The 25,375-nt window shown below is 39.5% G+C and overlaps 2 protein-coding genes and 1 long non-coding RNA gene across 3 annotated transcripts; 2 read left to right on the top strand and 1 right to left on the bottom strand.

Moving 5' to 3' along the window:
- Nucleotides 1-7,712: 7,712 nt before the first annotated feature.
- Nucleotides 7,713-8,567, top strand: LOC143420405 (uncharacterized). The gene is made up of 3 exons (XR_013100214.1): nt 7,713-7,812; nt 7,898-8,009; nt 8,090-8,567. It is a non-coding gene; the product is annotated as an uncharacterized LOC143420405 (long non-coding RNA).
- Nucleotides 8,568-16,290: 7,723 nt separating this feature from the next.
- Nucleotides 16,291-17,224, bottom strand: LOC101475561 (uncharacterized). Its single transcript, XM_076888591.1, has 2 exons — nt 17,167-17,224; nt 16,291-16,899 (listed from the first exon to the last, which is right to left on the bottom strand). The coding sequence occupies exons 1-2, from the start codon at nt 17,222-17,224 to the stop codon at nt 16,313-16,315; spliced, it is 645 nt and encodes a 214-aa protein (XP_076744706.1). The 3' UTR covers nt 16,291-16,312.
- Nucleotides 17,225-17,832: 608 nt separating this feature from the next.
- On the top strand, nt 17,833-18,921 carry LOC101486396 (GTPase IMAP family member 7-like). Its single transcript, XM_004572918.3, has 2 exons — nt 17,833-17,883; nt 18,017-18,921. The coding sequence occupies exons 1-2, from the start codon at nt 17,865-17,867 to the stop codon at nt 18,712-18,714; spliced, it is 717 nt and encodes a 238-aa protein (XP_004572975.3). The 5' UTR covers nt 17,833-17,864; the 3' UTR covers nt 18,715-18,921.
- Nucleotides 18,922-25,375: the final 6,454 nt, after the last annotated feature.

Below are 25,375 nucleotides of genomic sequence, written 5' to 3'. Positions count from 1 at the left end.
AAGTTGAGGGATCTTCCATTACCTGAAAGGAAAGCAACATTATCATTTTTGACGTTTAGTCAGCTGTGTAAAAACCAAGGAGGAACCCACCCGGGGGATTAATAAAGTTTTATTTTATCTAATCTAATCTAATAACTTTAATCTCAGCCAAACCGATTTACTCACGAACAAATAAAACACTGAAAAAAACCAAACAATAACATTTTTAGGTTGTCTAAGTGACTTATACATTACGTTTAAACTGAGTAGCGAAACCCCGCGGTGATCTGAAAATGATGTGCCGGGAGTTGTGCCGTTCTCAGCGGCTTCAGTGACCCTCGAGCTCCCGGCTTGCTATCAAGCTGGTGGGTAGCAGATGCTCCGAAAACGTCGAAGCACTTTTGCAAACATGCGATATCTTGATAAACCGAGCAGATATTTGATGTTTACACAGCTACTTTCGCGCCTGAAAATATGTTAAAAGTTTATTTTGTGACCCAGAAAGATTACTAAGAGTAATTTTAAAACTTAGTAGCGGCCGCCATTATTGGAAACTGGAGTTCGAAAAACTGACTGTGGCTGACAAAATCACTCACAACTGACCGCAAAACCTTTTCATGAACTTTTAAACGTGGATGAAAGACGTTAAAACTCATCGGAATATACCGTTGATATTTTTTAATACGGTAAAACATGTGGTTAGTTAAAGCTGTTCAGTAACACAGTCGTGAAGGCTTGGAAAGTGACCTTGTGCTAGCAGTCCACTAACTGCCATTTGTGTAAAAATACGATACTATCATTACAGTGATGATTATTAATAAAATTTCGACGTATCATACTGTTTAAAACCTTTACTCAAAACCGATATACGTTATTGTCTTATATTTGAACAAATTAAGAAGTCTTACCTCTGACAAAATGGAGACGTCCACTCATGAAGCACGTGTGTCCTGCACGTGGCACAAAGGATTATGGGCGGAAGTGTACAATGATTAAAATGAAAATGCTTTCATCAGTTAAATCTATTAGATTTCTTAAATTTTTTTAGTACTCAAACATTTTTTTTAAATCTACTCAACAAACCATTGCTGAATTTACCCCAAACAAAACTGTGTAAATTTAAATAACTGAACATCTCAAAATTGTTGAATTTTGCTTAGATTTGATTAAAACTACTCATACACATTTTTACTGAGTAATAATTACTATTACTCTCCTATTAGATTCTAATTAACCCCAATCACAGTTTTTACAGTGTATACATAAAATGATGAGGGAGAATTTTCTATCCCTACTAGAAAATGTTGGGAAAGATTGTGACCGTTGGACTTCTCTACCATTGTCAGTGGCAGGGAGAGTTAACCTGATAAAGATGAGTGTCCTCCCAAAATTCTTGTATCTTTTTCAACATGTCCCGATTTTTCTTACCAAGGCATTTTTTGACAAGTTAGAAAAGATTCTGTCACATTTCATATGGGGAGGGAAACAAGCTAGAATTTGCAAGTCTATTCTTCAGTCCTCTAAAAGTGATGGTGGTCTTGGTCTGCCCAATTTTAGACACTACTATTGGGCAGCTAACATACAAAAACTTTTACAATGGGTTCATAACGACCCCCCTGTAACAGCTTGGGTACAAATGGAAACTGCATCTAGCTCTTACTCATTATCATCAATACTCAGCTCACCACTCCCTTTTTCTCCAACCTTTGTTGGGGATAATCCAATAGCTAAGGAAACAGTAACTATTTGGCGACAGTTCAGAAAATACTTCGGGCTACTTGGACCGTCTTTGCTAACACCTTTATCAAAAAATTTTAATTTTGCACCTTCAAACACTGATGCGGCCTTTAGTAGTTGGAAAGATAACGGACTTAGGACTGTTAAGGACTTGTACAGTCAGGACACCTTTCTATCTTTTGCTGACCTATCGTCCAAATACGACCTGCCTAACTCCAACTTTTTTCGCTATCTTCAGGCTAGAAATTTTGTAAAAACGCAGTTCCCTCACTTTCCCAATCGGCCTCCAGAAACAAATCTGGATATCATCCTGCAGACGAACCCTCATCAAAACAGACTGATATCAGCCTTGTATAAAATACTAGATGCTTTGGTCCCCAAATCCATTTCTCATATTAAGCTGAGATGGGAGGAAGAGCTTCAGACAACCCTGCCAGAACAGCAGTGGGATTGTGCTTTGAAATTGATTCACTCGTCTTCAATTTGTGCTCGTCATGCTTTGATTCAGTGCAAGGTGGTCTATAAAGTACACTATACAAACGCAAAATTATCTAAAATCTATCCAACCATCAGTGATGCCTGTAGCAGATGTGGACTATCGCCTGCCAACCATGTCCACATGTTTTGGTCATGTTCGAAACTGAGTGCATTTTGGAGGAATATATTCGACACACTTAGCCAAGCATATGGCCAGACTGTCCTTCCTAACCCACTCTCTGCAATTTTTGGCATTCCTCCCGACTTGAACTTATCTGGTCCCCTCAAACAGGCCCTAGCCTTTACCACTTTACTGGCCCGGAGGCTTATTCTGTTGAAGTGGAAGCTTCCCCACCCCCCAACTCATGACCATTGGGTGAGAGATGTACTCTTTAACTTAAAGCTGGAAAAACTTAGATTCTCTCTAAAAGGTTCTATTAGGGAATTTAATAAAATCTGGAAATCATTTCTCTTGCTGGTCGACACTATTACTTTACTTCCTGAGTCTGAAGTGAACTGAGCGAAGCTACATTATAATGGTTTTTTTTTTGTTTTTTTTTTTAATCTTATTTATACCTCATCTATTTGTTTTTCCTTTTGTTTTGTTTGGCCCTTTCTCTGCTATTGTTTTCTCTGTTTTTGTTTTGTTTGTTTTTGTTTGTCTGTTTGGTTACGGGGCGGGAAGGAGGCGGGGGGAGTTGTGGTTGTTGTTGTTTTTTGGGGGTTATGCTTGTTATGTGTATGGGTCCTGAGGTGTTGTTGTTGTTGGTTTTTTTTTATTTATTTATTTATTTTTTTTAATTTTATTTATTTTTTGGGTTTTTGTGTGTGTGTGTGTGTGTGTGTGTGTGTGTGTGTGTGGGGGGGCAGAAACTGGTTCTATGCAGTGTTTTGTTTATTGTAGACCTGGTAGGGGGAGAATTTGGGTTGGGGGGTTGGAGGGTATAATGGACATACCACTGTTCTGAAATCAAGATGGACTTAGCTGTTGCTAACTTTGTATGTCATTGTTGAAATTAATAAAACAAAGTTGAAATAAAAAAGTAGATTCTGCACAGGTCAATTTTATGTGTTCTCTTTAAAAAAAGAATATTCTTTTCCATTGTTTATGCATTTAAATATTAAGTTACTCATGTTGAATTAAAACAAACCTGATCTATTATAAATCTCATAAACGTACATGTAATGCTACTGGTTTGTACAAAAACTCATAGAATAAATCTTATTCTCTTGATGAATGTAACGATAAGAAGTTACTCTTTGGATTGCTGACTAAAGTATAAAATTATTTTTCTGTCTGACCTTATGCAACACATGATCAAAAAAGGAATGGTAGGGATGAGACACTCGACACTGACGTTTCAACACAGTGTTACGCTTCTGAAGTGCAGATTTTTCTAAACACTGCTCTGAAGTGTGGTTAGAAACACCAAGGATGTGTGATCATAATTTAATTTAAGGTTTTAGTACACTTGACCTGATTTATTCAGCATTGTGCCCTCACTCAATCTACTCGATGGTCAGGGATTTTTTTCCTGCAATCAGAGTTCTGATCAGTGCAGGATGGCGAGCTGCCTGACCTCTGTGCCGTTGCTGTAGGACCAATAAAATCCTTATGAATCAATAAATGAACTTAAACTCTGTACCTGTTTGGAACATGGCCTATCATAAGTCAAATGAACTTGACTGGAATTTGTCCAACTTCCTTCTTGACCAAATTGTTTGTTTATCATCATTCTTATTCTTATTCTTATTCTTATTCTTCTTATTTACTTTACTGTGTTACATGTGGTGAGCCAGCCAGGTTTCTTTATGTGTGGGTAGTTTTGGGTCGTACACGTAAATTCTTCTTATTTTTCCTTTGAAAAATCAAAAATGTATTCTGTTTACATTCCGGCATAAATATATCACAGTCTGTGATGCCGATGAGGAAAACTTCCTGACTGCTTGTGTAGCTGGCGCAACGACGATCGTCTTCACCTCCTGCCAGTCAGTTTTTCACTGACCAGCAGGGGGCACGACCCTGTCAAAGTCAGACTGCACCGACTCTGAGAGTGTTACAACACTCAAACTCTGGTAATTGGTGATTCTGTTCTCAGACATGTGAAGCTAGAGACGCCGGCAACCATAGTCAATTGTCTTCCAGGGGCCAGAGCAGGCGACATTGAGGGAAATTTAAAACTGCTGGCTAAGGGTAAACGTAAATTCAGTAAGATCATAATTCACGTCGGCAGTAATGACACCCGGTTACGCCAATCGGAGGTCACTAAAATCAATATTGAATCGGTGTGCAACTTTGCCAAACAATGTTGGACTCTGTAGTTTTCTCTGGTCCCCTCCCCAATCAGACCAGGAGTGACATGTTTAGCCGCATGTTCTCCTTAAATTGCTGGCTGTCTGAGTGGTGTCCCAGAAATGATGTGGGCTTCATAGATAATTGGCAAACCTTCTGGAGGAAACCTGGTCTTGTTAGGAGAGACGGCATCCATCCCACTTTGGATGGAGCAGCTCTCATTTCTAGAAATATGGACAAATTTATTAACCCCCCCAAAATATGACTATCCAGAGTTGGGACCAGGAAGCAGAGTTGCAGTCTTACACGCCTCTCTGCAGCTTCTCTCCTCCTGCTACCCCCCAAAAACCCATCTCCATAGAGACTGTGTCAGCTCCCAAACAGACAAAAAACAAACTAAAAACCATCAACAAACAACTTAAACATAAACAATCACAAAGAAAGAACAATACAGTATCCACATCTGAACCAAAGAGTGAAACAGTGAAATGTGGATTATTAAATATTAGGTCTCTCTCCTCCAAGTCTCTGTTAGTACATGACTTAATAATTGATCAACAAATCGATTTACTCTGCCTTACAGAAACCTGGTTGCAGCCGGATGATTATGTTCGTTTAAATGAATCAACACCCCCGAGTCATTCTAACTACCAGAAACCTCGAAGCACAGGCCGGGGGGGAGGTGTGGCAGCAATTTTTCACAACAGCCTATTAATTAATGAAAGACCAAGACAGACTTTTAATTCATTTGAAAGCCTGATGCTTAACATTCTCCACCCCAGCTGTGAAATTCAGAAACCAGTCTTACTTGTTATCATCTATCGTCCACCTGGGCCTTACACAGAGTTTCTGTCTGATTTCTCAGATTTTTATCGGATTTAGTTCTGAGCTCAGATCAAATAATTATTGTGGGTGATTTTAACATCCATGTAGATGCTAAGAATGACAGCCTCAACATGGCATTTAATCTGTTATTAGACTCAATTGGTTTCTCTCAAAATGTAAAAGAACCCACCCACCACTTTAATCACACTCTAGATCTTGTTTTAACATATGGCATAGAAACTGAACATTTAACAGTGTTTCCTGAAAACCCTCTCCTGTCTGATCATTTCCTGATAACATTTACTTTTACAATAATTGATTACACAGCGGTGGAGAGTAGACTTTATCAAAGTAGATGTCTTTCTGAAAGCGCTGTAACTAAGTTTAAGAATTTAATCCACCCACTGTTATCATCTTCAATGCCCTGTACCAACACAGAGCAGAGCAGCTATCTGAACGCTGCTCCAACAGAGGTCGATTATCTTGTTAATAATTTCACCTCCTCACTACGTACGACTCTGGATACTGTAGCTCCTGTGAAAACTAAGGTCTCTAATCAGAAGTACCTGACTCCATGGTATAATTCTCAAACACGTAGTCTAAAGCAGATGACTCGTAATCTGGAGAGGAAATGGCGTGTCACATATTTAGAGGATCATCATTTAGCCTGGAGAAATAGTTTGCTGCTTTATAAGAAAGCCCTCCGCAAAGCCAGAACATCTTACTATTCATCACTGATTGAAGAAAATAAGAACAACCCCAGGTTTCTCTTCAGCACTGTAGCCAGGCTGACAAAAAGTCAGAGCTCTGTTGAGCCAACCATCCCTTTAACGTTAACTAGTAATGACTTCATGAACTTCTTCACAAATAAAATTCTTATCATTAGAGAAAAAATTACCAATAATCATCCCACAGATGTAATATTATCTACAGCTACTCTTAGTACCATTGATGTTAAGTTAGACTCTTTTTCTCCAATTGATCTTTCTGAGTTAACTTCAATAATTACGAAGATCAAAGAGTTGGTGTTTTTAACATAAGCTTGTTGTCTTGAATCTGAGTTTTTATCTGTGTGTTTCCTGTTTTATTTTGATAGTCCTTGCCCTAGATCAGTGTGTCTAGTTTTGCTTCTCCTTGTCTCATTATGTATGATAAGTCCCAGCTGTGTTTCCACCTGTTCCCAATCCTCTCATTATCCAGCCTGTGTATTATAGTCCTCAGTCTTCCCCTGCTTGTTTTTGTGTCATTAACCTTCATGTGGCCTCTCTGATGTGTGGTTTCCTCTGTGCTTCCTGGTTCTTTGTTCTTAGTTTTGTTTCTCTATTCTTAGGTTTTTGGTTTGAGTTTCTAGTTTCTTGCTTTTGGTTTAGTTTTGTATTAGTATGGACTTTGTTCCCAGCAATAAAGGTGCTGCTTTGAGTTTAATTCCTCTCTGTGTATGAGTCCTGTGTTTGGATTCTACTTCCTGCCTGCCACACAACGTAAACATGACAATAGGATTAAGACAAAGCTGGAAACTTGGACCCTGTGCAGCTGGTTAGAAAGATTACGTAAAGTACCCTCTGAAGGTACTTTAGGTAGAAGATAGTCCGTAGTGTGGATGCAGCACTATGGACAACTCCTACTGCGACCATCACTGAAATCAACCACCTGGGCCCTGTTTCAGGAAGCCGGTTTAGTGGAAAAACTGAGTAAGTATACCCTGAGTTAACGAAAACTCTGGGTTTTCGGTTTCACAAAGCGAGTTCAGCTGAAGCCTGAGTGAGTCACTATGACGACACACGCCGTGAAGCTAACCTGCCCCCTAGCAGGTTTACTACAACTAACCCTGACTGTCTCCGCCCCTTTGTCGGAAACCTGACAGTAGGAAGTGTCGGACATGGCGTGTCCCTTCCTTGAAGAGCCAGTAGATCGTGAAGCCCAAATTCTCCGCAGAGCTCTCCGCCGGGAGAGAGTGATTAGAGCGCGTTTGGACATTTTATCATTTCCTGATGATTTTCTGTGCGAACGTTACCGTTTTTCAGCACAATCTATAAGTTATTTGAATAACATCCTCAGGCCATATATTACGCATGTGACACATCGCGGACATGCTCTCAGTTCTGTACATATTATTTGTATTGCACTTCGTTTTTTTGCAAACGGGAGCTTTCTGTATAATATTGGTGACGCTGAGCACGTTTCCAAGGCTACCGTCTGTCGGGCAGTCAGGAATGTTACAGTTGCACTGAAACGTCTCCTGTACTGGTTTGTGGTGTTCCCCGGTCATAGACCCACAAGATTTATCAAAGAGGGATGCCACAAAATTGCAGGTATCAGGATGAACAAAACTTAATTTATGGTGTGGTGATACTTGGACTACTACTTAAATTTTACATTTATTTTCAGGATTCCCAGGCGTGATTGGCTGTATAGATGGCACTCACATTCCAGTCATTGCTCCTTTAGTAAATGAAGGAGACTATGTGAACAGGAAGTCTTTCCACAGCATTAATGTACAGGTACATAGTTCCCTGTAGCATTTCAAACTAACAAATTATTTTATCATAGTAATGGATGCTAATTTGTGTTCTCTGCACTGTGAAGATCATATGTGATGCTGCCAACATTATCACAAATGTGGAAGCCAAGTGGCCAGGCTCTGTCCATGACTCACAAATATTCCGTGAATGTACACTGAGCACAAAATTTGGACATGGTGAGTTGAGAATACTTTAAAATATATAAAGACCAATTGCTTCAGGGACATTTGAACTGAAGTGTATCCTTCTCTCTTAGGAGAGTTCACTGGCTACTTGCTTGGTGATAGGGGGTATCCATGTTTACCCTATTTGCTTACCCCTTACCCTGACCCTGAACCGGGCCCACAGCAGCGATATAATCTGGCTAATTGCAGGACAAGAGCCAGAATTGAAATGACTATCGGAATGCTTAAGGCCCGGTTCCAGTGCCTGCAAAGACTCAGGGTCACCCCAGAAAGGGCATGTGACATTATTGTGGCATGTGTGATTCTTCACAACATTGCCACAATTAGAGGAGAACACTGTCCTTCTGAACCAAACATCAGCAGTGATCCAAACCATGAACATCCTGACCCTCCCACGGACATACAAGATGGAAGTGCAGTCAGAGACACCATATGTCACAATCATTTCTTTTGACCCATCACCTCAACATGTTGAAAGAAGAATAAACAGATTTTTTGTTCAACTGGCTTTATTGGTCGCCTGTATTTCCTGTACACAAAGTATTAAAAGATGTACACCTCATAGAGTGTCTCTGTTGCTTCCTCCTCTGTAACAGCTGTCAATGTTTCTTCATTATTTTCCTGTAGTAAAGAAATAAACAACATTGCTGTTCTACTGTACACTCATATAATCTGTGGAGTATTACTCACAACTGCATGTTGGTCTGGCTCAACAGGAGGCTGCACCAGATGCAGTACACCACCACCATCAACTGATAGAATGAGGTTTATACAGGTCACTTATAACTTACAAGGGACCAAATGGCAATTAACAAACATACCAATCACCTTACACTTCATTGTCATTATGCTCTCAAAGACAACCAAGCCTGAGGGAAGGCAAAATCAGTAGGAAAATAACTTCACTACAAAATAATCCATTATGGTAAAGAGTTTATCAAATGAATGTGTCGCACTGCAAAGGTGACTGTGAAGAAAGGATGTATGCACATCATGTATTATTTTGAATTTACCCCCTATGTAGGCACTTGTGTCTTGCGGGGTTATTGACTCAGAGGATGTCCCCGCAGAGATGCCTTCAGCCACAGGGCGCCCACTGTTTTGGCTGAGGGCCAACTGCTCAGCCTCTGTGAGTGGTGGTGGTGGAGGACCCCCACCTGTTTTTCGGGCCTCCGCTTTTTTTCTGTTGGCTATAACGGGCCACATTTGAGCATACAGAGTAAGCAAATATGTACTTGTAATGTGCTCAGATAATTTCAATAAGTGCTTACAGAAGGAAAATTAATGTAGCCTCTAACTGCAATTGATTTACATGGGACAAACAGACCAAGCACTATGGCTCATAATACAATTACACCTTACCTGTTTGGACTATATTTTTATATTTCATTTTTACTTGCTGCCAGGAACGTTTGGGTTCTGTTGGGTTGCACCTGCGCTCACATCACATCACAAAATAAAATGTATAAAATAACAAATAAAATAACATATGATAAAATAACGTGTTAAATGGGTGGAAATCCCTAGATCAATGTTTAAAGTAACACTCACGCATTGACTCTGTCGGCTATGTTTTGCCATGCATGCTCCCTGTCTTTCGCAGCTGTGGCTGTGTTACTTTTTTCCGCGGAATTTGCGTGTTATCGGCATATGCTGCCATCAGAATTTCGGCCTCAAGCGCTGTAAAATACATTGATCACGCCTTCTTTCCCTCCGTCTCCATGGTGACTCGCTTAATCTGTGCTCCGCTTATCAGGGCTTTATGTATCCTCGTCCGCGCGCTTCACTTGGGGTTAAAGCAACTCCGCGTTGACTGAACTAATTGTTATCAGCCTTTCTGAAACCGAATATTCCGAGTTGGACAGTTCGGGATTACTCAACCCTGCGTATCGTTTTTCACTCTGAGTTTTCTAAACCGGCTTCCTGAAACAGGGCCCTGATCTACAGCATGGCATAGCAGTGATCAATGAGATGCTTTGCTACAAGATGAACAGCTACAAGGAATAGTACCCTCCATGGATAAGGAGACTAGATGCCAAGATCAAGGTAGCACGGAGGGAAGTTAGCCAAGTATTGGACCTGGAGAAAGGTTCAATGAAGAAGGTGCCTAGGAGGTACGTCAGAGAGCTTAAAGGCAGGAGAATATGCCTGGAGTGAATGAGACATTGATTCACTTAGCCACACCACAAGGATATAGAGCAACAACATTGGAATGTCATTCGGTGTGGAGAAGTGTAGTTGTATGGTAACAAAGAGAGGGAAAGTAGTCAGAAGTAAGGGGACTGCACTACCAGAAGGCAACATTGCAGACATCAAGGACAGCTACCAGTACCTGTGTCATGGCTGGGATGGCCAGTGTGCTTAAGGAGTGGACCTAAAAGTAGGAAACACAAGGGGCAGACCTGAAGCTAAAGAAAAAGCAAGAATTTTATTCTTGCTGTTAGAAAAACATAGAAACAAAATGGCAATGGTGAAAACTAAATTACAACCTAAACTGGGAAAGCTAAAGCTAGACATATAAACATAAAATATAACCAGGAACATGAGCATGAACCTAAGAAAACCGGGACTTGAGATGACATGAATTCCAGGAACACGAGGTGAGGTAAACAGACGACCTGACAATGAACAGAGGGAGAAAAAAAGACTTAAATACACATGAGAGTAATGAGGGAATGTTAGGATGCCTGGGTCGTTGACCCAGGGGTTTTGAGTTTATTATATTATTTATACTTTCTAGTCTTTGGTTTCTTTGAGTTCTGTCTTATGGTTTATGTCTCTGTCTTCTTTAGTTGCTCTGTCTCCCCTATCACCTGTATCCCCTTGTCTAGTTCGCGTCTCTGTGTATCCTTAGTTCCTATATCCCCGTGTTCAGTCAGTGTTTGTGTCTGCCCTGGTCCCACGTCTCTGTTCCCTCTGTAGTGCCTGCATGTGAGTCTGTGTTATGTGTTTCCTGTTTTACTTTGAAGGTCTCTGTCTTATCTCAGTGTGTTCAGTTTACGCTTCCTTTTGTCTCGTCAGTTCTGTTTTGCCCCAGCTGTGTTTCCCTCCTGTTATTCATTCCCTGATTGCTCCCTCTGTGTATTTAAGCCCTGTGTTTCTCTATGTCAGTGTCGCGATCTACCGTTTACTTTGCTGTGTGTTTTGTCAATCCGCTGGTGTTAGTTTATTTTTGAGTTTTTCCAGTTATGTTATGTTTGCGTTCAGCATTAAAGCTGTTTTGGTTTAAGTTCTGTCTCCGGAGTCTGCACCTTGGGTCCTATCCCTGTCCGCACACAGCCGACACTTAACAGGGAAGTGCAAACACCTGGGGGAACACATGACGCCAAAGGGGAAAGAAAACTAAACACACTAACCATGGAAAATGGGACGCTTCAATAAAAAACAGGAAACAAGTTAAACATAGAGGACAAGACAGACTACACAGAGAACAGACAAAGACTCAAAACTAAAAGGACTTTGATGATATCATAGATTAGACTAAACCTTAACTAAAAATAATGCAATAACTTAACATATTCAAATATAACCTAAGAAATAAAAAAAACTAAAAAAACTCAGAATGCTGGATCGTAAAAACCCAACCCCCTGACAACCTGGGAATCTCACAGGGAAATGTGAATAACGAAGAGGTCGCTAATAAAGCTACAACCACCAAATACCTGCAAGGCAAGTCCTGAGGAGTCAACTGAATGGCAAGAACAAGATCTGGGCTATCAACACCTATTACCCTGTACTGTAGCACTGTAAGCTAAGTGAACGGAAGTAGGCTGAATACTAGTGAGCGCTTAGTGAATACCTCATCAACAGAAACCCAAGAAAGAAAGGAGCAATAGGAGGAAGCATCATGGAAGGACATGCCCCTGCATGGTATATACCACTGGCAGATAGAGAAAGTGGCTGACATCCAGAAATCCTACTAGTGGATGAATAAAGCTGGATGGAAAGACAGCACAGAGGAAATAGCCATGGCACCATAGGATTAAGCTCTAAGTACAAGATCCATAGAGGCTGGGGTCTACCACACCAGGCAAGATGCCAGGTGCAGGCTGTGTAAAGATGCCCTTGAGATAATCTGACACATTACAGCAGGGTGCAAGGTGCTAGCAGGCAAGGCATACTTGTAATGCCATAGCCAAGTTGCTGGCATAGTATACAAAAACATCTGGCCTGGAAGTCCCATGTTAAAAATGGGAAGGGTGGCCAAGAATGACCGAGGTAAGATCCTGTGGGACTTCCAGATACAGACAGACAAACTGGTGATGGCTAACCAACCGGACATAGTGGTGGTAGACAAGCTGAGGAAGATGGCAGTAGTGCTAGATGAAGTTATACCAAACGACAGTCGGGAAGTACCAAGGGCTCAGAAAAGAACTGAGAGAAGAACTCGAGAGGACGTGGAGGTTGAAGGTAATAGTGGCTACAGAGGTAATCGGAGCACTCAGTGTAGTGACCCCCAAGCTAGGCAAGTGGCTCCAGTAGATCCCAGGAACAACATCTCTGTTCAGAAGAGTGCGGTCCTAGGAACAGCAAAGTTACTGTGCAGGACAAGGTCTCTGGAAGAGGACCCAAGCTTGAAGGATAGACTGCCTGCAGGGGTGAGAGGGAAATTAACTTATATATATATATGCTACCAGTCAAAAGTTTAGACACATCTTCTCAATTGATGTATTTTCTTTATTTTCACGACTATTTACATTGTAGATTCCTACTGAGGGCATCAAAACTATGGGTGAAAATATATGGAATTATGTAGTAAACAAAAAAGTGTGAAATTATTTAAATATATATTTTAGATTCTTCAAAATAACCACCCTTTACTTTGTTTACTGTTTTGCACTCTCTTGGTGTTCTCTCAATGAGCTTTCAGTCACCTGAAATGCTTTTTAAACAGTCTTGAAGGAGTTCCCAAACATGCTCAGCACTTGTTGGTCCTTTTGCCTTCACTATGCGGTCGATCTCATCCCAAATCATCTTGATTGGGTTTAGGTCAGGTGACTGTGGAGGCCAGGCCATTTGGTCAGAGAAGTCCATCTCTTCCTTCCTGGTGTTTCTTGGCCCAAACAAATCTCTTCTGCTTGTTGCTTTTCCTTAGTAGCTATTTGCTTTCTTAGGAGCTATTTGACCATAAATGCCTGATTTATCCAGTCTCCTCTGAACAGTTGTTGTTGGGGCGGTTCTCATGTGAGCCAATTTCGTTTTAGTGCCGATGGTTTCTGTGACTGCGCTCGGGGATGCATTTAAAGTTATAGCAATTTTCCAGACTGATTGACCTTCAGTTCTTAAAGTAATAATGGACTGTCGTTTCTATTTATTTAGGTGATTTAGGTTCTTGCCATAATATGAATTCTAACAGTTATCAGATAGGGCTGCCAGCTAACTAGTGAACTGAGTGCTCAATATGCTCAAGACATTCATGTTTTGCAATTTTCAATAGGGTCATGGTTTAAACACTGCTAACAAATCCACAGAACAGAAAAAGGGCCGAACTCAAAAACAGTATGTCCTCAGTGCAGGTTGACATTCAGAAAAATCAAATGCCTCAGATTGGCTGGTTTGATTTGGTTTCTCTTTTTAGTTAGTGTCTGCTTCTTTAAACTCAAGCCGGGTGCTGCATCGTTTATGGGTGTCAGTCACATTTATGTGTTTTTGCAATGCACTTGCACTCTCCTCTTCACCGTTGTCTACCGTCTCACTCAGTGACTGAGGGGTAGTGATGTGAGGAGCAATCCTGAAATACCGATACTTCCGATACCAGTATTTCATGTTGCAGGATCAATTCCTGCTCAATTCCATTTTGTTTTTAATCATAACTATGACATACAGACAAAAATAATAATAAAGTACTAAATAATTAAATATTAGCTATTAATTCTGTTGTCTTTCAAAGGAGAAACATCAAACTGAAATGTTTGTAAAGTCCCTTTATTGAGTTTCTCCTCACAAGTGGGTGTGAAACATATTCGAAGTAAAACAAGCAAGCAAGCAAAAAACTTCCACAACCAACTCTGAAGTGAAACAGTGGCATTAACACTGAATTTTGGAGCAAAGGAAAACATGAACATTCCTCAGTACTTTTAGCCCAACCCACAGGTGTTACATCACTGCCCACCTTTCTGTTATAATTGTTTGAGTCTCATGCCAGCATGTTCGTTCTTCTATAGGAAGCTGATGACTCTCACGAGATATCTTATCAAGTGGTGATAGGAGATTAGGGTTGGCTCAACAGCTGAATTATCAGAGCAGATCTGACTAAGCAGGGTTTCTGTTTAGTAACAGGCTCATTACATTGAACAAAAACATAGAAATTCTTCTCAAATCAAAAGTAAAAGCTGTTGTGCAGTTTACTTCCTGCATAGTGATCTAGCCACATTGGAGGTTTTCTGAATCTCTACAACATTAACTCACAATATCTGAATCAAATGATGAGTAAATACTGTTATACTGTTGTGGGGACGTAACAACAGTATAAAACAATAATTCCATGAAATATACGATGCACATAACAACATTTACAACATCTTTTGCCCTATTTTGCTTTCTTATTTGAATGGAGAAGGAGAACATGGACAGTCTCAGCAGTCTCTCTATAATCTTTGATCTTTAGTATCTTTACTTCAGAACATTGAAAACAGCAAAGGGCTAGAGGTGGGGTATCCATTTCTATTTTTATAGAAAAAAGTCCTGTTAAGGTCCCTGAATTTGTTCTCAGTGTTTTGTGTTTTTTGGGATTTTTGAATCTTTGTTGTATTGTGTTTTGAGAAGTGAGTTATTTTTCTTGTTCTTAGTCTTAGTTCTTCTTTGGATCTGCCTCCAAACTGTCAAAGGTAAATGTACTCACGTGAGCAGGATTTCCGAGATACTTATGCGAGCTGGAGGCCATCACTCGATCAAGCAACAGAATCACATTTTCTGCAAAAAGTAAAGATGGGATTCTGAGACTACATAAGTGAAAGCCTTCTGCCACTTTACTACACCTAGAAATTCTGTCCATAAAAATCATGAACAGAATCAGTGACAAAGGGCAGCTCTGGCGGAGTCTGACACCTACTGGAAACGAGTCCGCCTAAAAGAGTCTGCCCAGGGGACCAATGGAATATTATCGGTCATGAATTGGTACATTCCTCAGAGTATATATCTCTTACAGGAAAAGTAAATTGACACTGATACATTTCAACATGTGGCTTCCCTCTGTGTGCCTGATACACATGTGAGAGTAACTCCTAAGAAACCACCACCATTACCTAATTTATGGTGAACACAGGCAATGGCGATAATGAGTCTATCAACAATAATCAAAATATATGATACCTAGTTTTTTGCACATACAGAATTTCCATAAATACATGCATCCAACAACAGCCCCACATGAATATATCTAAATATCTGAAGATAGAACAAGGAGAGTGTGTGAATGATGGATAGAAAGCACTGAATACGGCAAGTTATATGAATGCTTTGAGTGCTCAGAGTAGAAAATCGCAATGCAAGAACCAGCCCATTTACCATTAGCAAATTGGCTTTTCTTCATCTGATCCCTTCTACATCCAGAATCAAATTTAAAATCCTTCTCCTCACGTGGAATGTTTTGAATGATTAGGCCTCATCTTCTCTTGAACATATCATAGTACTGTATCACCTAAATAGAGGACTTTGCTCTCAGATTGGTAAATTGTAAATGGACTCCCATTGCACACTTCAAGTGCTTTATACAACTTACCTAATTCACCCAGTCATACAAGCACCTTTTTTCTGTGCTTTCTATCTAACATTCACACATATTCATACTGTGATAGGTGCACTGGAGAGAAACTTGGGGGTAAGTAGAAGACGGGACTCGAACCACCACCCTCTACCTCCTGAGCTTACTCACTCACCCCCATTGCTTACTTGTTGTTAATAGGATATTTAAGTAGTACTTAAAATACCTTACAATAGAAAGCACCTTAATGCCACTGTTGTTGTGATGTGGTGCCATATAGATAAAATTGAATTGAATTGAGTCTTAGACCATAGAACAATTGGACACTTTGTACTGAAAATTTTAGTTTTATTGAATTAGTTCCAGTTTACAAAGGTTAACAAGCTTTCATTGCCTCCTTTGACAGAAGTCCAAGAAAAAATATCAGATCATTCTTCTCATCTGTATGTTAATTCAAATGAAATTTATTAAAGAAAACACCAAAGATTCACATTTTTAGCTGTATTAGATCATCTACCTCTTCAAGATACTGATTCGCTCAATGCTCTATTTTTACATATATGCAAAAAAAATAATTTCCAAGCACTTCAATTTATACATTATTCTGGTCTTTGAGTATTGTGTTTACCACCTTCATTAGTTTTTCAACCTGATCAGGACCTGATTTGTTGTTCTCAAAGAGAACACACCTGTTTCCACACTTTTCAACCATTTTCTTCAGATCAGGTTGGCAAGAATGAAGAAAATCCTCCAAGCCCATTCCCGCCTGCTGCAAGTCGTTTCCTCGGGTGAACAGGATGATTGTTCGTCCTCTAACTTCCCTCCCAAAAGCTTTTTCTAACTTTTCCATGATGTCTCTCTCATCATCTGTAAATCTGCTCACATGCATCACAAGTACATACACACATGGTCCTGATTCACAGAGTTGTTTGCACCTTTTCACATGTTTGCCCCTAACTGATGGAGCAATGTCATCATCAAACATATCTGGGGTATCAATCACATTTACGTCTACACCACTGATCTCAGTTTGTACATTCTGGCAAATTGTGGTGACCGCCGTTGAACTGGGTCTAGAAACAAAGTGTTTCTGTCCAAGGATGGTGTTCCCACTGGCACTCTTTCCAGTCCCAGCCATTCCCAAAAGAACAAGGTTCACTGTGGTGCCAGTGTGTCGTCCTGCATAGATGTATACCAATAGTAATGTAAGTGAAAACTTATTATGCTACATTAAAAAAAGAATAAATTAAAAGTGAATGAAATAATTTAAGATTGAGTCTTGTACAGTACTATTAAAACACAAAAGAATGTGGTTACCATTAGTGAATCTTTATTGCATTATTTTTCAAGTACTCTTTGCTTCAGAAATCATATGAACAATGCTGCTTGACTGAAAAACCCACTAGTATGTGCTTTATATAGCAGTTCAAAGAGATAGTGGTTTACCTGTCTTTGCCTCATCAGTGTGTGGTCTTGTTATACATTGTAATCCCACGCACTTCATCAGGAAGCTGGTTGTTGTGTCATAAAAAGTTATAATCATAATAATATGCAAACATTTCAGAGTATCTCTATGAGCTACATTTGCAAAATATTTCATTGCATATATGTACCCCATGAAAAGAGACTTGATTTACATGCTAAAGCTAAATCAAAAGTGCTCGACTTTTAGCTTTACCTCATATTGTCTGCCGCCGGTTGTCTGTCTTTAGTCTCGTTGCTTCCGTCTTGCCATTTGCTGAAAAAGTTTCCCATGATGCAGGATTTGAACGAATAACCTGCAGGTTCAAATGTCAATGCCAGCACAACTCTTCACTTTTGTTTAAGTATACTCATTTAACAAATTAGTATATCTCCGTTAAATAAATACATTTTTCTGATACTCTTAGACACTCTTGATTAGAAATTATTTTTTATTGCTACAAAGCAAAGAAATGTAGACACACAACTTACAGTGAGTGGAAGTTGTTCGGTCTGTTGAAGCATAACTCTGTGTGACTCTGTCTAAAGCCTGCAGACTGCTGTTCTCTGACTGTATAATACTGCAGGAGGCGTGTCATCTGTTGAGCTATAAAAAGCAACATGTTTGTTGCAGTTTTAGCATTCATCTCTCACCTGTGCAGCGACAACAGTGAAGAGAAAACATGGCTTCATTTCCACCAGGTAAGACTTATTATTAATCATTGTGTCTTTAATTACTTTCCTTTGAAAAATGTCAAAATTTCTCAGTTTCACTTTGGTTCTTGTAAAACTCTTGTGTACCTGGGTTAAATCAAATTAGTCATTTGTGTTTCAGGTCCTGATTTGAGGATTGTGATGATTGGAAAAACTGGTGTGGGCAAGAGTGCTGTTGGGAACACCATCCTGGGATGTGAGCGTTTCAGATCTTGTCCTTTATCTGCATCAGTGACTGAGTTTTGTGAAAAAGGTGTGACACAGTGGGGTAACAGGGTGATTAGTGTTGTAGACACACCAGGGATCCTGGACACTTCAAAATCAGACGAGTTCATCAAAAGTGAAATCGTCAAATGTGTTGAAGTCTCCTGTCCCGGTCCTCACGTGTTCCTGTTGGTCATCCAAATCGGTCGATTCACGAGAGAAGAAAAAAACTCAGTGGAAGCCCTGCAGGAGCTGTTTGGCCCCGAGGCAAACAAGTACATGATTGTGCTCTTCACCCGTGGTGGTGATCTTGGAAGCATGACCATACAGCAGTATGTACGTGACGCTGAGCCAGGGCTTAAACGCATCATCCAAAGCTGTGGAAAAAGGTACCACGTCTTTGACAACACTAGCAACGACAGAAGGCAGGTGGTGGAGTTGGTCAAGAAGATCGACAAAATGATGGTATTAAATAAGGGCATGCACTACACAGACGCCATGTTCAAAGAGGTGGAGGAAGCACGCAAAAAGGGAGTAACACTGCAGCAGTACAAGTTCACTGAGCCATTGTGTAAACGTATCAAACTTTTTCGCATCATTCTGGGGAAAGATTAAAGTGTTGTTATTCTACTGTAATTATTCTATTCTGAATAGGACAGCTTTTATACCTACATGAAATATACAGTTTGTTCATGATCATACACACAGTGTGCAGGATCAATATATGTTGATTTCCCATAAAGAAATAATAAAGTAAAATATTTTTATGTGACTTTATCTTTTGATGTTAAAGAAGAAAGTATTTGAACGTGAAATAGTGAGCATATAATCATTGTTTTATAATAATCATAACATAAGCTATGCTATTAAAGTATTTATTGTCTCTGTTGCATCTATTCTGATTTGTATATGGGCATCAAATCATGGTGGTTATGTATATATCATACATTTGGGAGACACAAGATAAATTTAGTCAATTAAATATTTTGTGTTAATTCGAGCTGTGAATTGTTTTCTGTTTTAAACAATCATGACTTCAGTTTCTATAACGGTGGCACTCTGCCTCTGTTTCACTCTTTTGTACCACCTTTAGAAGTCAGTCCAGCAACAGGCATTTGAAAGGCAAGCAAGACCAGGTACTTTTCTTTTTAAAAAGCTGTTTAATGAAACTTCGAATTAACATGGCAAGACTCGGTCGAAAGACTGTGTTCCCTCCAGCTTATCCAACTCCCGAACTACGTAATTACAGTGTGGCAGAAGCCCAAAATACCAAAAAGCGCACTAGAATTTCGCACTTCTATATTCTACCCTTTAACACAACAGTATTTGGAAATTAACTGGAAATTACACACTTATCAACAAAAATCTATATTTCCTTTTTTAAACCAATTAAACCAGCCTTTAATTGGCTCTTACAGTTTCTAATGAGAAGTTTTACTTTGGGTCTATTCTATGGCTGTTTGTATTAAAACATTATGAAAGTTTCCCTTAATCTGAATCTGATTTGACAGTTATTCATTTAAAGCTTCAAGCTTCATAAAAACTAATAATCACTCCACTTTCATCAGTTATTTCTGATTCTGAGATGACAATGTCAGAATCAGATGTTCAGCTGCTTCATTCATTATTATGTTTTGCCTGTGTGAATGACAGAAAATTAGATGACTGGTATTGACAGGTTTCTAGGTTTCAGCATCATGAATCATTTCTCCAAGACAATTCACTTTATCACCCTGCCCAAGTGCCCATCCGCCTTGTAGATGGCTCAGCTAATGATGGACCATATCTTCTCGCTGAGAAAAGGAATAAGAATAACTTTATTGAGCCCAAAGCAAAATTCACAAAATTTTATCTGAATTAAGAAGCAGAAAGTTAGCGGCCATCCAGGTCTTTATGTCTTTAAGACATTCCTGCAGTTTAACTAATTGGTGTGTGTTATCTGACTCTCCATTTACATGCACAAACTGGAGTCTATTAGATAGATATGATACAAACCACTGCAGCACAGTACCTGTAACACCTACAGCATCTTCTAATCGCTCTAATAGGATATTATGGTCGACAGTATCGAACGCTGCACTGAGGTCTAGCAGGACAAGCACAGAGATGAGTTCACTGTCAGAGGCCATAAGAAGATCATTTGTAACCTTCACTAAAGCGGTTTCTGTGCTGTGATGAACTCTGAAACCTGTTAAGGAATAAACATATATTCTTTGTGCTTATTTTCTGAGTATATTGTTTTATGTATTTTAATATTGAAGGCTTGTAAAGCAAGGCCACTTTTGACTCACAAACTAAGTGAGCCAGAATGAAAAACAGGAAGTTACTGTAGAGCTGTACAAGCATATAAATAAAACAGGAAACCAGACAGAAAAAACAGGAACTAGTAACATATAAGGAGTTGTTTGTATCGAGGCTGTGTGTGACGTGTAAAGTACCAAAATAACACCTATATGAGACACATTTTTAGCCTCTAATGTTACAGATTCTGCAACTGGCTTTGGGCTGTGCAGGGCGCTCTCTCCTGGAAGATGATTGAATGAAGAATTATAAGTGATTTACCACTCCTGAGTCGGGTTTTCTCTGTTCTATCATGGGGATCAAAGAATCGGGTTTAATAAACCTGACTGCAACTCTTCAAATAAGCCATTCCTCCGCAGATGATCTGTTAGCTGTTTGACAACTACTCTTTCAATGATTTTTGAGACAAAAGGAAGGTTGGAGATTGGCCTATAATTAGCTAAGACAGCTGGGTCTGGAGATGGCTGTTTAAGTTATAACCACTGCCAGCTTGAAAGCCTGTGATGCATAGACAAATAATAGAGATAGAGTGATCATATTTGAGATTGAAGCATTAATGAATAGTAGGATGTTTTAAAGCAGTCTTGTAGGAATGGGGTCTGAAACACATGTTGATTGGTTGGAGAACAATTACTGAAGTTAACTCAAAAAGATTAATTGGAGAAAAAGACTTAAAAATATCAATGTTATTGAAAGTAGCTGTACATAATGTTATATCTGTGAGAAGTTTATAAGTAATTTCTTTTCTAATGGTTACAATTTTATTTGTGAAGAAATTCATTATTAGTTAACTTAAAGGAATGATTGGCTCAACAGAGCTCTGAACTTTTGTCAGTTAGGCTACAGTTCTGAGGTACAACCTAGGGTTTTTACTGATATTGACATAATGCCAGTGGAGTCTCTTTGTGTTCAGACACATAAATAAAATTTATGATTTATGATTTTTGTTTTTGCTTCTTTCTTTCTCTCCAGCCTCCATTCAGTATTGCCCCTCACACCCACTGCCAGTCTTTCACCTTGGGGATGTAGCAAACATATAAAATATAAAACTTTTTATCTCCTCACCTTATGTGACTGGAGAAAGTCAAATAATTAAACCTTAGCAGATGATGTATTGAATGTTGTCTGGCCCCGGGCACCCTAAAGACGATGGATGTTATGGATGCCATAGAACAGAAGAACACAAACATTTGTAAGGGCACAGAAAAGTTGAATCAGTGATGCTCAGTAAAGATTCGAGTAACTGTCACGGGGTGAAAAGGGACAAGTTATTTAAGTTTTGCATGTTTTGTTGTTTTACCTTTTTAATATTTTAATATGAAGTGTATTTACTTAGTTTTTATATTGCATGTATTGGTCATGTTTTGTGCAGTGGTTATGTTGTTGCATGTTTTAATTGTATTTATTTGGTGACTTGTCCTGGAAAGACTCCGCCCCTACCTGATAATAAACTGATCACACCTGCGAGAGATCCCAGAGAGGCCAATAAGAGGGCCTGGCAGACCAAAGGAAGGGGTTCGACCGAGAGGCTTGAGAGACGGCCAGGAGTAAGTGGTGCCAGGCGGCAGCGCCTGCAAGCCGAAGGGGCTGGTGGAGCTGGGCGTTAAGAGGACGGACAGCACCGGAGCACAGAACACCAGCGCGCAGAGGATCAGCGCACAGGGCACCAGTGCAGAGAGTGACAGTACCAGCGGGGAGAGCGGAGACAGCACCAGCGGAAGGCACGGGACGGCTGTGTGGCTTTGCAGTTTTAAAGAAGCGGCGGGCGGAGTTGAGAGCTCTGCCCACCCGGGGTAAGTCTTCGACTTATCCCCTTTTATTGAAAAAACTGCCGGAAGAATAGTGACTGCCGCTCCTCCCTTTCTCTAGCATATCAAGACGCGAATGCGGAAGGGAAGGAGAGGACTCCGCTGGGTTTCCCTTTTACTTCGCTGGATTTCTTAACTCCCTGGGACTTTTATGCTGTGGTGGATCCCACTGGACTTTTAATGTTGTGTTTGATTGATTTTTATTGTGTTATCCCTTGGCCAAGGTTGTTTTAATTTATCTTACATTTTTAACTATTTAAATATAATAAATTATATTTTAATTATACAGTTTTTTTAATCGTGTGCTTTCCCTTGGCAGCTCCACTGCTCTGTCCGTTTGGAGGAAGGTTTCCTTCCTTTAAAAAACGACACTGTGGAAACAAAATCAGCCTTTCCGCTCCGTTACATAACTCGCAGGGCTTTTGTTTTCATGCACATTGTCTTCCACTGACAGAAAAGATAAGATAATGGCGATGAAATGGATTCCTTTCAGTCAGCAACAAAAATCAACATACGTGTTCAAAACAAAACCCATAAAAACCATCTGATAATAACAAACAAAACCAAAATCCAGTCTAACTTGTGCAAATGTTTTACTAAATTCAGACTATTGAATTCCTGAAATATTCATGTTTCTAATGTTGTCCATAGTTACTGTCACATGACTACCTTCAGTTTGCTCAGTTTGATAGAGAAGTAAAAAGTGAAATAAAGATTAAAAGACGAAGACTATTCGAAAGAGAGCAAGCCCAATCAACTATGACACACCACATTTTGGTACATAAAAAAGTATGAAAAGGCATGGAAGAAGGAGAGAAGGAAACTCCTGACACGACTTATATGCAGTCTAAGGGAAAATAAGACGGCCCAACATAAGAAAGCTGGCGTCCACATATGTGGACATCACGTTTTGGGTTGTCTAGACCAAACTACTAAATTTGCTCTACAAGGGCCTGATATCAGCTTATGAGGACATTATACTGTTCAAACAGCAAAAGAGAATTAGCAAAGAGAAACGGAAAATGCAAGCCATGAAAGAGTTTGGGTTATTGGACCCAGTTCTTTTTATTCTTTTATTAGACAGAGAAGACGCAGAGTCAGAGTGGTCAATGCATTTATAATAATTTTATTCAATCATCTTCCGGAAGAGAGTTGTGCACAGCGCTAAGTCACTTGCAGATCTGAAGCACTAGAAGCCTATGACCTATATGATAGTCAGGTCCCTCCCGTGTTATTTTGGTACTCACGTCATACACAGTTTAGATCAAAACAACTTCTGCGCTACACTCTGCCCTTACTTGATATGTGTATGTTTGTGTTGCTGGTGGAGTGATTACGTGTGCTACCCTCTGCCTAGTTCCGCTTTTTCTGTCTGCATCTGTTTCCTGTTCTTAATATACTGCCTCTGCTAGTAGGCTAGCGACCTGTCCAAGGTGTACCCTGCCTCTCACTCTAAGACAACTGGGATAGGCTCCAGCCCCCGGTGCCACTGAAGAGGATGGATGTTATGGATGCCATAGAACAGAAGAACACAAACATTTGTAAGGGCACAGAAAATTCCAAGATTTGAAACAGTGATGTTCAGTAAAGATTTGAGTAACTCCAAGGCCATTGGCTTCCATGTGCATTGTCTTCCACTGACAGAAAAGATAAGATAATGCCAATGAAATGGATTCCTTTCCGTCACCAAAAATCCATATGTGCGTTCAGAAGAAAAAAACAATCTGATAATAACAAATGGAAACCAAAATGCAGTCTAACTTATCTAAAGGTTTTTACTGAAGTCACGCTTTTGAATTCCTGAAATATTCCTGTTTCCCATGTTGCCCATAGTAACTGTCACATGGCTACCTTCAGTTTGGATGTACAGAGAAGTAGAAACTGAAATAAAGATTAAAAGAAGACGACTATCTGAAAGAGAGCAAGCATCATGAAGTGTCATCTTTCACACTTTTTCATAAGTTAATGATCCTTTGTATACATATTAAACATGAAGCTTTGCTTTTCTATGTCCTCATCTTATGTGACTCGTAGAAGTCAAACAATTTCATCTTAGCAGATGGTGTGTTGAATCTTTTCTGTGCGTTGATGTTTCAGTAAATCACCTGCAAATGTAACTCGGAGTCTAACAGAAGTCACTTGGATGAGTGACGAAACGTTTCTGCCACTGAAAACACACAGATGAACAGAATTTATTTTATTTCTTTATACCGTGCCAAATCACAACAGCAGTTGCCTCAAGATGCTTTATTTTGAAAGCTAAAGATCCTACAGTCATATAAAGCCAATCAAAGAGTAATGTATGTAATGATGATGGTGTTTATACTTCGAATGTTATTGCCAGCTCAACTTTTTGACTTTTCCCAGGTCATGTTGTCCCATCTGTGTATAACCTCCAAGTTACTCACATTTATCCGTTAACTTATGTGTGTGTGTATAAGATAATGTGTATATGATCAAATGAGATGAATTATTATGTATACTGTAGAACACAAGGAGACAAACATTTGTAAGTACACACACAGAATTCCACGATTTGAATCAGTGATGTTCAGTAGAGATTTGAGTGGCTTCTGTCTTCCATGACAGAAAATGTAGATAATGCCGATGAAATGGATTCCTTTCAGTCACAACAAAAATCGATATGTGTGTTCAGAAGAAAAACAAATATGATAATAACAAACAAAACCAACATCCAGTCTAACTTGTCTAAATGTTTTACTGACGTCAGGCCATTGAATTCCTGAAATATTCCTGTTTCTAACGTTGTCCATAGTTGCGGTCACATGGCTACCTTCAGTTTGGATGCACTGATAGAGAAATAGAAAGTGAAATAAAGGTTAAAAGACGAAGGCTATTCAAAAGAGAACAAGCCTAATCAACTATGACACACCACGTTTTGGTAGATAAAAAAACAAAGTTTGAAAAGGCATGGGAGAAAGAGAGAAGGTAAATCCTGTGTCATGTTATGATTTATTTAGGAAGATGATGAAGCATCATCTTTCACATTTTTTCATAATGATGTGACATGAGAAAAATGTGAAGCTGTGCAGTTTGATCAGTAAATAATAATAACATAGACATAGAGATCTTCATTTTGAAATTTGAAATGACAATGTCAGGTATGAGAGACGTGACATTGGATTGTAAAGGAAAAAAAGGCAGCC

The sequence above is a fragment of the Maylandia zebra genome, linkage group LG9 (assembly GCF_041146795.1).
Source record: "Maylandia zebra isolate NMK-2024a linkage group LG9, Mzebra_GT3a, whole genome shotgun sequence".
NCBI classification, from domain to species: Eukaryota; Metazoa; Chordata; class Actinopteri; order Cichliformes; family Cichlidae; genus Maylandia; species Maylandia zebra.
The sequence above is the reverse complement of the archived record's forward strand: the minus strand, read 5'-3'. Positions and strand labels throughout refer to the sequence as shown.

Bases quoted from the DNA above. Each gene is read 5' to 3' on its own strand.
- LOC101475561 (XM_076888591.1), bottom strand. From the start codon at position 17,224: ATGAAGTGCGTGGGATTACAATGTATAACAAGACCACACACTGATGAG. The intron at 16,900-17,166 runs GTAAACCACTAT...ACATCTATGCAG, and splicing joins CACTGATGAGGCAAAGACAG to GACGACACACTGGCACCACA.